This window comes from Echinops telfairi, unplaced genomic scaffold (genome assembly GCF_000313985.2).
Source record: "Echinops telfairi isolate 266 unplaced genomic scaffold, ASM31398v2 ScPeMD7_5;HRSCAF=22, whole genome shotgun sequence".
Classification (NCBI taxonomy): Eukaryota; Metazoa; Chordata; class Mammalia; order Afrosoricida; family Tenrecidae; genus Echinops; species Echinops telfairi.
In genome coordinates this window covers 29,301,612-29,311,928 of record NW_022103901.1, presented here as the reverse complement: position 1 = coordinate 29,311,928, position 10,317 = coordinate 29,301,612, and the positions used below count along the sequence as shown (strand labels likewise).

Sequence of the window (10,317 nt, the reverse complement as noted above, 5' to 3'; positions counted from 1 at the left end):
TCCGACTCTCTTTCTATGGGGGGCGACTCTCTTTCTATGGGGGGCGGGAAGAATGCAGAGGGGACTCCGTTCCCAGCCCCACCCTCAGGCTCACATGCAAATTTGCCAAGTCCTTAGGAGGCCCCAGATAGACCCTGCCTCCCCCTTCGCGGTGGGGATGGGGGGAGCCGGACACAGGTGAGGGGTTGGGGGTGGTACCCTCCCAGACCCTGTCCTGCCAGGGTCTGGTACCTGGCCCTCCTGCAGCCAGGCTTGGGGAGTGGGCAGGAGGCAACTAGGGTTCCTAGCCCTGCTTTCCGATTTGCTACCTCCTGGGAGCCTAGAGACAGTGCCCCCCACCCCACCCCCAGCCCGTGGGAGACCAGGTTCCGACCCGGTGGGGGAGCAGGGCTGAGTGTGGAAACTTAGCTTGGTAGTTAATTGGCCCCGAAGGTGAGGAGCGGGCCTTAGAGCCCAGGTACCCGGGAGGCACAGGGTAGCAATGAGCTCCCAGAGGCCCCACCCTGGGCAATGGTGGGGAGGGGGCTTTCCAGGCAGAGCCAGGCTCCCATCTACCCTTAGGGTGGGTCTCTCACGGTCTCCCTTCACGCCCCCGCCCCCCCGCCCCCAGCCCCAAGCTGGCTGCCGAGGCCGCCGACCCCATGGAGGAGTGGGACGTCCCCCAGATGAAAAAGGAGGTGGAGAGCCTCAAGTACCAGCTGGCCTTCAAGAGGGAGATGTCCTCTAAGACCATCCCCGAGTGAGTCTCCAGGGCCGCGTGCATGTGCGTTTGCATCTCATTTGCCTGCCCCGTGCTCATTTGCATAAACAAAGACCACACCCTCATGGGAGGCGGGCAGGCCCACCACCTCCCCTCCCCACCCCATGGCACCCTGGGAAGGGGACAGCCCACCATGTATGCACCCCCACCTACAGGCTCCTCAAGTGGATCGAGGATGGGATCCCCAAAGACCCCTTCCTGAACCCCGACCTCATGAAGAATAACCCATGGGTGGAGAAGGGCAAATGCGTCGTCCTGTGAAACCCCGCCCCCCATGAGCATCCCCCCTCTGAATGTGAAGGTGATTTTTATAAAGGGAGACTTTTCCAGCGCTTCTGCTGTGTTCACGTTTATTTGGCGGGCAGGGTCGCCAGCAGGGTTGGGGGCTGGTGTCTCCCCCAAACAGGAGAGCTCTGTGGGTCCCAGTGAGGTAAGAGGCCCAGTCCAGGCGGGACTCGGGCTGATCACCCAGCAGAGATCCCCATATGGACTGAAGGCTGGTGGGGCTCGAGACCTGCAGGCAGGACCCCGGCCTTTCGGTGCAGGCCAGGCTACAGCAGGTCCCGGATGTACACGCTGCGGCGCACGGCATTGGACACGCCCTCGTTGAAGCGGAACCAGACGTGGCTGCGGCCCACCGCTGTGCCCATGCGCCACTCGGGCGCTGCATCCTCTGTGGGGGCTGTGCGCTTGTTGGGGGCAGCCTCGCTCCTGACGACCACACGGCCAAAGAAGTCCCTCTCGGGCTAGGGGATGGGAGGAAGCCGTGTTGGCGCCCCAGAGCAGCTCCATTGGGTCCCTGGGCCCAGCAGACCGGTCACCAGCTCCCAGCCCAGGTCCAAAGCCCACCTGAGTGCAGAGGGGAAACCCGGTGGCCAGAACCCCTGCCGAGTCCCTGGGGCTCCCTCTCCCAGCCACAGTCACCTGCCCCGAGGTCCCCCTCACCTGCTCCTCAAATGTAGCCTTGCTCATAATGTGCTCCAGGCGCTGCTCGTGGTTGCGGGGGGCAGGGGGCTGCACCCCTTTCTCCTTACCCCTCACAGGACCCTTGGTGCCAGGGGGACCCCCATCGGCCTGCGGGGTTATGAGGACAGGGTGAGTCTAGCTGGGGGGCTCCATACCTTAGGGGTGGGACTTATGGTATGTATGTGTGTCTGTCTGTTACATGTGTGTTGTCTGTGCGGGAGTATGATCTATCCTCACCGCCGGGCCTTGGGCAGTCAGAGCCAAGGCCTCCACCCGCCGCATCTTCTCCAGCTCCACCTCTCGGGCTACCAGCTGCTTGGCCTGGTACGTAAGCGGCTTGCGGGCTGGCAGTTCTGGGAATCGGCAAATGTCCTCCACATTCCTGCTCTTGGGCAGCAGGGCAGGGACACCAGGGCCTGGTCAGCTGGGGGAGCCCGAGCGTCCCTGCCCAGCCCCTCTGGAAAGTCAGCTAGGAGGGGTTGCGTGGAGCAGGTCCCTGGAGTTCTTGCACTGACTTCAAGACCTGCCCTGGGCCACCATCAGCCCCTCATGGTGTGAGTGTGTGGAGGCCGGGGGGCCGGGACAAGGCCTGACCCAGCACCTCCGGGTCAATGTGTGCTTGCAGCCCCCAGAACAGCTCAGGAGGGAGGGGGCTCAAAAGAAGAAAGGGGTTCTCCAGGGACACCCTGGGGGGATAGCTGGGGACACAGGTAGGGTCATCCGTCCTCCTGGAGCTGCAGTGACCCCCACCTTACAGCCACACCTGAGAGCTGAGCTGACGCCCCTCTCCCTACACACACACACACACACACACACACACACTCTGGGTGGATGAAGACAGTAAAGCTCACCAAAGACCCTGACTTAGACTTTGCACCGAGCCACCCCTGGGGATGCCCGGGTCCAGGGAAGCAGGGGCCCCAGAGGGACAGTGACCCAGGCAGGGCAGGGGCACTCACGGCTCCAGCCGGTAAGTGTACTGTCCATCAGGTGTGCGCTCCTGGCGGTAGGTGAGGCTGTAGGCCAGCATGGTGCCCACAAGACCGGCCAACTGCTGCTTCTCCCGGGCGCTATACAGCTGGGTGCTGACCTGCAGGCAGGGAGGGGGCACTGAGGACAGCCCAGCCACACCTGCCCACAGCCCCCCACCTGTGTGGCACTCACAGGGCGCAGCTTGGGCGTGAGGACGTCCAGCAGGGGGCAGAGCATGTCCAGCACCAGGGCCTGGGGTGTGGCCCGGCTGCGGGTGGACGGCGCGATGCCAGACACCAGCATCTGGATGAGGTTCTCTGTCTGGCTCCTCCGGTTCTGGGCCTTTGGGGGAGGTCAGGCAGGGCTGAGTCACACCCCCAGACCACGGGGACAGGCCTTGCCCACCACTGGGAGCATCCTGCATAGTGTTGGCCCTCCCTGGGCAGCCTCCCAGCCAGCCCATGGGCACCTCCTGCTGACTGCTGGGGAAGGTCAGGTGTGGCACATGGACAGCGGCGAAGAGCAGGTGGAAGGCCACGGGCAGGAAGGGGGGGTAGCGCAGCAGCTGGAAGCTCTGGCCGTGCAGGGCAGCCTGGGCCAGCAGGTCGTCAAAGGCCAGCCAGTCGAGGGCAGAACACACAGAGCCCAGAGTGGGGTCCCGGAGCCGCAGCCGCAGGAAATTATCGTACAGGCCCTGTGGGGGTTGGCAGCCTGAGAATCCTGTGTTCCTGCTCAGACCAGCCCTTTCTCTGCCTCACCCACTCTCTGGTCTAGGGGCAAGGGGCACCAGTCCTACTGCAGTTGGTTGGAGACCCAGGACACATAGGAAGATACTCCCTTTGCCCATCTCTCATCTAACCAGCCCTCTGGGCACAGCTGGCAGGAAAGCACCCCCAGGGCAGAACCCCCCCACCCAAGGTTTCCTCCACAGCTCATCCCCCAGACCGGGCTGCCCTCCCCAACACCAAGCCCCCCAGCCCCCACTGCCTGCCCTCGGGATTTCTGAGATCCGGGCCCTTAAACCAAAGCTGCTTAGGGTGCAGGAGCAGCTTAGACCTGGGGGTGGGGCTGTTGGTGGTTTATGGACAGGCCATCTGCCCCTTGCTCCAGCCAAACCTAGGCCACGCCCCTTGGCTTTAACCTCCATGCAGCCCACATCTCCTCTTCTACCGCCCTCCCACCCTGATGGCTGTCACCCGCCCCCAGCAGGTGGCTCTGTGCTCTGAGCAGAGAGCCCACCTTCTGCAGCGTAGGGGCAGGGCTGGGCCAGGCCTGGGGTACCTGCACTACTTTGTCATGCTCGCCAGCAGAGGTGGCCACGTGCAGCACGCGCTGGAAGCGCTGGGAAGCAGAAGTCTGGGCCACATCGGCCTCCCCGGACAGAAGCACATGGGCGGGAGGGGCCACATCCTGGCCCATGTGGCGCCTGGGGGGGACACTAGGGCTAGAAGGAGCCGGTGTGCAAGAAAGGCAGCTCCCACCACTGTACATGGGACCCTGGCAGCCATGGAGGTCCTTGTTGCTCAAGAACCTGAGGGTCTCCATGGGCTCATTCCCAGTGCAAGGGACCCCGTGCTCCTGCCCTTCTGGCATCACCTCAGGACCCAGTGCCCCACCACCCCACCTCTGGTCCCTGAGGGAGCCCCACCCCACGCTGCACCAATGGACCCATAGCTCTGCCCCCACCGCGCCCCTGAACCCCATAGCCCAGCGGCTCACTGCACCTCTGGGCCCGGGGCAACTGGAAAACCTCGTGCCAGACTGCGAAGAGCCCCTTGCGCTGGTCCTTGAGGCCAACATGCGTACTCCGCACTGTCCGCACGCTCAGCTCCCGGCGGCCCTGCCCGTGCAGGAACTGGACGGGCCCAGTGTGGTGAGTTAGGCCCAGAGCGGGTGGGAAGGCAAACCCCCTACACAACGCCCTACCTAACCTGCCCCCCCCCACCACCACCTGCAGGGTGTTGATGCAGGCACGGATATCATTGTCAGTCTTCTCACAGAGCGCCGCCAGTGCCCCGGGGTCTGCCAGCATGCCCCGCCGCCGGGAAATCTGGGGGGCCAGGAGCTGGTTAGGCAGGGGTGCCCTGCACAGATGGGTGCGTGCGGGCGGGCTGGGCCTGGGCAGACAGGAGACCAGGGCCCTCACTGACCTCCTGGAGCCGCTGCAGGAGCCTGGAGGGCAGCGTAGGCGGGAAGTGCAGGAGGAGGGCCTGCTGCTTCAGCTGACGCAGGGAGGGTGTGAACCTGGGAGCCAGTATTGCTGCATCAGGCCCAACCGGCCAGGTCTACGCCTGGGGAGGATGCCCACGGCCATTCCACGTGACTGTCAGGCAACGGGGGGCTCTCCCTCGCTCCCCCCACTCACTGGTTGTTGCAGATGCAGATGATAGGCCTTAGCAGCAGCCCCCCCTCTGCCCGGCGCCGCCGTTTTCCACCCAAGGCCCCCGCCTCCACCTCCTGGGGCCCCTTCCGGTCCAGGATGCTCAGGAGGACATTGATGGCTGCCTACAGTGGGCAAGAGGGATGCATGAGCCAAGGAGCATCCCACATCCCCAGCCCACCCAGGGGACCCTCCCACATCCCCAGCCCACCCTAAGCCTCCCCATCCAGGGAGGCAGCCCACCGTGGGGGCCCCATCGATCTCATCAATGACCAGGCAGTTGGGCTTCCCGTCGGTGCCCAGCACCGACTCCATCTGAGTGGCCGCCTCGATGCGTGTGCGGAAAGCCTCGGGGCTGCGGTCATCACTGGAAATGCACACCGCTGGTCAGGGAGGGGCCTCAGGGCTGCCGCCGGGCCCAGGCTCCATCTGAGCTGTCAGAGCCCCAGTGGGCCTGGAGGCTGGTCACCATGCCCTCCACCCCCAGCCCCTGGTCCTGTCCCCGCAGGCCATGCCCAGGCATGGCTCCGCTCACCTGGCATTCATCTCAACCACGCTGTACCCAGCATGCCGAGCAATCACGTGGGCCAGGGTGGTTTTGCCCAGCCCTGGGGGTCCACACAGCAATGCCACCTGCAGCCAAGGGAGACGATGACGCATTGGTCCCTCCAGGCGCTCCCTTTCCAGCACCATGTCCGAGGTGGCCCAGTGTCCTGTCCCTCACAGTCCCCAGGAGAGGACAAACCAGACAGCTCAGAGCTGATAAGAGGACAGGTTGCAGGGCCCCAATAGGTACCAACGGGCCTGACCAGAACCACTCAAGAGACAGGAGGCTTGTGTCCTCAACCTCTAGTTCAGTTTGTTAACACAATAGACCAAGATCACCCAAACTTTTATGCCTCCGAGGTCCTCACAGTGGATGACAAGGTGCTGTCCACGCCAAGCTCAGCCCAGAGGAGTGGTGCTGGCGATGGGGCTCACCTTCTGCCGGGGCCTCCGGCTGGGGTCCAGCTCAGCCTCCAGCATCTCCTCCAGCACCTGCTCGTGGCTCTTCCACTTGCCGGGGGCTGCAACCTCCTTGCCACCCCGGACTGGCTCCATGCTGGGCCTGGACTTCCGGGCGGGCCTCTCTCGGCCAAACACCACCAGGTCCCACAACTTCAGCCACTTGAGGAGGCAGCGGTTGGTGAACTGCAGCAGGGAGGTGAGGCAGCCTGAGACACAGGGTCAATGCCCAGCACCACCAGGCCCCTGGCCCTGCCACGTCCACCTTCCCAAGCAGTGTCCTCCTGCGTCAGACCAGACGAGGGACTGCAGTGAGGGCAGTGGACTTGCAGCCTCAGCGTCCCCGTCAACAACTCTCAGCAGTGGCCCACGTCCCTACTCACCCCAATAGCCCCGAGGTTTCCCTCCCAGAGATGAAGGAAGTCAATCACATTTAAGCAAGAAACAACGCCTCACGTCATCACTCAGCAGCTCCGTGTACTGCCGGGGTGCAAACTCATCAACCCACAGGCAGTGCTGGGAGGTGTCCTGGCCATCAGCCGCCCCCGGCTCTCCCTCTGTGGTCCCCATGGGCTGGGCTGCCTCCTCTGCTTCCTCAGACCTGAGGCTGGAGAGTATCAGGCCCTAAGCTGCCAGGTCTTTGCCCCAGACCTCGCCAACTGCACACCTGAGACAGGGCATCTTCAATGTCACCTGTGTAGCACGTCTGAGAGTTGCTGGGCCTCCTCTATCAGCCGCTGTTGCCGCTGTGCACACAAAGGGTCAGGTCAGGGACTAAGACCGAGGGTGTTCCCAGAGCCACCCATCCCACCAGACTGGATCCCAGAAGGCCCACCTCACTGTCCACCTGCTCCTTCAGGCAGGCGAAGGGCATGCCCAGTAAGTCCAGCTGGCTTCGGCCACGCCATCGAATATCCTGGAGAGGGTTCTGGGGGGTGGGGGGCCAGAGCAGGGGTGTGCACAGTCACCTCTGCACCTGTCACCTGTCTCTCACAGCCCCACCCCACAGCCACAGTGCTCAGGGACCCAGCTAACCAAGGGAAGTAGGGGGCAAGGAGAAAAGCAACAGGGACAAGGTCAGCTCATGGGACTAGGAGGAGGGGCCCCACCCTAAAGCACACCTACCACAAAAGTAGGGTGGAGAGACAGACTCCCTGCCCACCACTTCACCTCCTCCCAGAAGCTCTCCCTGACTACCATGTGCTGCTGGAACCATAGGGGAGAAGACGGAGGCCCAAGGAGGGGTCCAGGGGACCCAGTCCAAACAAACAACCCCATGTTACACAAAGCAGACACAAAAACCTGTCTCCCAGTGGAGAGTCCAGCCAGGTGAGCTGACCAGGTGGCCACCAGCACCCACCTGCACCCCAGTGCCCGTGGGGTCGTCATGGAGCACCAGGAAGGCCCGGTCACCACCCGTGGATGTCACATTGATGTAGTCCTCCAGGATGGGTGGCCGCCTCAGGACGCGATTATGGGTGGCTAGAGAAAGCAACTTGGAACCTAGGTTGGCTCCAGGGTTCCAGGGTCTGGAAGGGGCAGGGCTCAGGTGAGGAGCCCATCCAACCCTTAGTATCGAGCCTCCCAGAAACCCTCCAGATCTAGGGACCTAATCTGAGGAGAGGCAAGCTCCAGGCACACACCCATCACCAGGCAGGTCTTCGGGAGCCTCTGGGCTCTGTGGGGGAGTAATGTCTGGGGGTGGCGAATCGGGCATCTGCTCCTCCAGTTCACTGTCCAACCCAAAGTTCAGCCTCTTGATGGCCTCAGGCCGTGGCCATTTGATCCTGGGGGCTGGGGAGACACAAGACAGAAGCACAAGACCCTCTCCCAGCCTGGCACCCACCATGGCTCCCAAGGGCAACCCTGTAGACGTACTTGGGTGCCAGGGCCTATCCCCTTGGTCATCGAAGTCCAGCTTCCTCTTCCTGGCACAATCCTTGCCCTTCTGCAAAGAGCTGGCTGGAGAGGGGTGAGTGGCAACATCCCCTCTGAGGATGGCCTCATCAAAGGTCAGCTGGGGTGGTGGACCCACTGGCGGCTGAGGCGTCCTGGCAGGCGGCAGCTGGCTCTGTCCTGCAATAGCCACCCCAGGACAGTCAAGCGCTCCCTTCCCCAGAGGGCTGACAGTCACCGCCTCAGGGAAGCCCGGGACTGCGTGGCATCACAGGCTGGCCAGCCGAGGGGCTGGAGCCATGGGAGGGGGTGGGGAGACCCACGTCACAAGAGAGGAAACACTGGGAAGATGGAAAAGGAGGCGGAGAAGGAGAGGCAAGGAAAAATTAGAAAAGGGGACTGGCACTGGGTGGGGTCTGGAGCCCGAGGAGCTGCGGATCCCCGGGCCCGCTGTCCCCGTCCCTTTGGCCAGCAGGGAGAAGCTGGGCTCCACGCGCACCTTCTAGTTCGGCCAGCACTTCGAGCTCGGCCGCGAATTGGCTGTGGAAGTCGTCCTCGATCCCATACAACTCCTGCTCGTAGTCCTCCATGCTGCCCGCCGCCGCCGCCGCAGGACTCTCGGTTGCAATCCGTCCCGAACCTCCCGCGCCCGGAACCTCCCGCGCCCGGAGCGCAGCCCGCGCAGCCAATGAGCGGCCGGCGTGTCGAGCCACCCTCGCCATTGGGCGACGGGGCATGGGTAGGGCGGGGCTTCGCGCAGACTACGCGAGGTTGAGTCAGATTATTTAGAAGCAGCGGGCCCAGAAGGGCTCTCCATTGGCCGATGCAGTTGCCCGTCCGCGGCGGAGGCGGAGAGTAGGTGGAGCTGCGCGCAGGTCAGGAGGAGCCGGGTGAAGTCACGGTAAGCTCGCTCATTGGTTCTTGTAGCTGCCTATCGTCAGAGGGGGCGGGTCCAAGGAGGGACGGCGCTAGGAACCGAGGCAAGGTTCAGTCAATTCATTGGCGTCGCAGCGGCGGGTCCGGAAGGGCTTGTTATCTGTCAACTCACCTGCCCGTCATGGCGGGATGGGCGGGGACGGGCTGGAGGTGGGACTGCGCGCGCGGACCCGGCGGAGGCAAATGAAGTCACCGTAAGCTACGATCATTGGCCATTGCAGCTGCCTCTCCGAGGCGGGGGCGGACGAGGGCGGGTGTGGAGGCGGGGCTGCGCGCGCAACCAGGTCAGCTTGAAGCGCAGCTCTGTCCGTAACCCAAGGGGTGTCAGCGGGTCGCAGATGCTGGAGCACGGGATCGCGAGGGCTGGATCAGGACCCGGCAGCGGCATCGGGAGCCCAGACGACGCAGCCCCGGCTGTAGGTCGGTCGTGGGACGGGCGGGAACGCGGGGAACTCGGAGCCAGGGTCGCCCGGGACACCCCCGGCCTGGGGCCGTCTAGGGGCCACGGGGAGAGGGCGTCTACCGGGAGGCTGGAGTGCGCGGGTGCGCAGAGGCCCCGCTCTGGATGCCCCAGAGCCCCGTCCTGGCGCCCATGCCACTTGGGTCGGCATCCGAAGCGCAGCAGCCCTGTCCCACGCTCCGGGGTACCCTCACGTGTCCGTGGACGGAGGGCAAGCCGACTCTCCACTCAGGGGTGTGTGAAGTGGGAGGGGGCCATTGACAGGGATGGGGAGAATCTGATAAGGGGCCTTGGGGTGTGGTTTGTGATTTGGGGGGTACAAGGTGTCTGACTGGAGGATAGGATATCTGACTCTGAGGGACTAAGTGAACAGGGGACAGATGTCTGATTGGAGGGACAGGGTGTTGACTGGGGGACAGGCAGTCTCATTCTGGGGGACTATCTGAGGGATAGGGGTATATGACTCAGGGGATGGGCTGTATGGGGAACAGAGTCTGACACAGGGGGTCAGGCTGTCTGACTGGGGGATGGGTGTCTGATTGGGGGACAGGCTGTCTGATTCTGGGGAATGGGTTGTTTGACTGGGACAGGGATGTCTGACTCTGGGGGAGGGACTGTTTGAGGGACAGGGGTGTCTGACTAGGAGGAGGGGCTGTCTGACTGGGGAATGGGGTGTTTGTCAGGGGATCAGGCAGATTGAGGGCCAGGGTTGTCTGACTGGGGGACGGCTTGTATGACACCCCCAGGCAGCGCCATGGAGCCAGGCAGCGTGGAGAACCTGTCCATCGTGTACCGCAGCCAGGACTTCCTAGTGGTCAACAAACACTGGGACGTACGAATCGACAGCAAGACGTGGCGGGAGACGGTGACGCTGCAGAAGCAGCTGCGCTACCGCTTCCCAGAGCTAGCCGACCCCGACACCTACTACGGCTTCAGGTGGGA

The 10,317-nt window shown here is 63.7% G+C and overlaps 3 protein-coding genes across 3 annotated transcripts in view; 2 read left to right on the top strand and 1 right to left on the bottom strand.

Moving 5' to 3' along the window:
• Positions 1 to 606: 606 nt before the first annotated feature.
• GNG13 (G protein subunit gamma 13) lies at positions 607 to 1,092 on the top strand. Its single transcript, XM_004705786.2, has 2 exons — positions 607 to 739; positions 916 to 1,092. Exons 1-2 carry the CDS (start codon positions 642 to 644, stop codon positions 1,019 to 1,021), a joined length of 204 nt encoding a protein of 67 aa, XP_004705843.1. The 5' UTR covers positions 607 to 641; the 3' UTR covers positions 1,022 to 1,092.
• Positions 1,093 to 1,095: 3 nt separating this feature from the next.
• CHTF18 (chromosome transmission fidelity factor 18) lies at positions 1,096 to 8,573 on the bottom strand. The gene is made up of 21 exons (XM_004705785.2): positions 8,479 to 8,573; positions 7,962 to 8,159; positions 7,727 to 7,877; positions 7,444 to 7,612; positions 6,919 to 7,011; positions 6,777 to 6,829; positions 6,540 to 6,690; positions 6,060 to 6,269; positions 5,614 to 5,711; positions 5,322 to 5,445; positions 5,064 to 5,203; positions 4,849 to 4,942; positions 4,650 to 4,748; positions 4,423 to 4,553; positions 3,980 to 4,124; positions 3,168 to 3,392; positions 2,891 to 3,040; positions 2,686 to 2,816; positions 1,964 to 2,108; positions 1,706 to 1,834; positions 1,096 to 1,506 (listed from the first exon to the last, which is right to left on the bottom strand). Exons 1-21 carry the CDS (start codon positions 8,567 to 8,569, stop codon positions 1,312 to 1,314), a joined length of 2,922 nt encoding a protein of 973 aa, XP_004705842.1. The 5' UTR covers positions 8,570 to 8,573; the 3' UTR covers positions 1,096 to 1,311.
• A 640-nt stretch (positions 8,574 to 9,213) lies between these two features.
• The window catches only part of RPUSD1 (RNA pseudouridine synthase domain containing 1), a 3,576-nt gene continuing 2,472 nt past the window's right edge, over positions 9,214 to 10,317 (top strand). Inside the window, exons 1-2 of the mRNA XM_004706121.2 lie at positions 9,214 to 9,335; positions 10,122 to 10,311. Coding sequence (XP_004706178.2) covers positions 9,254 to 9,335; positions 10,122 to 10,311 — 272 coding nt within the window. The 5' untranslated portion in view covers positions 9,214 to 9,253. The remainder of the gene's footprint in view (positions 9,336 to 10,121; positions 10,312 to 10,317) is intronic.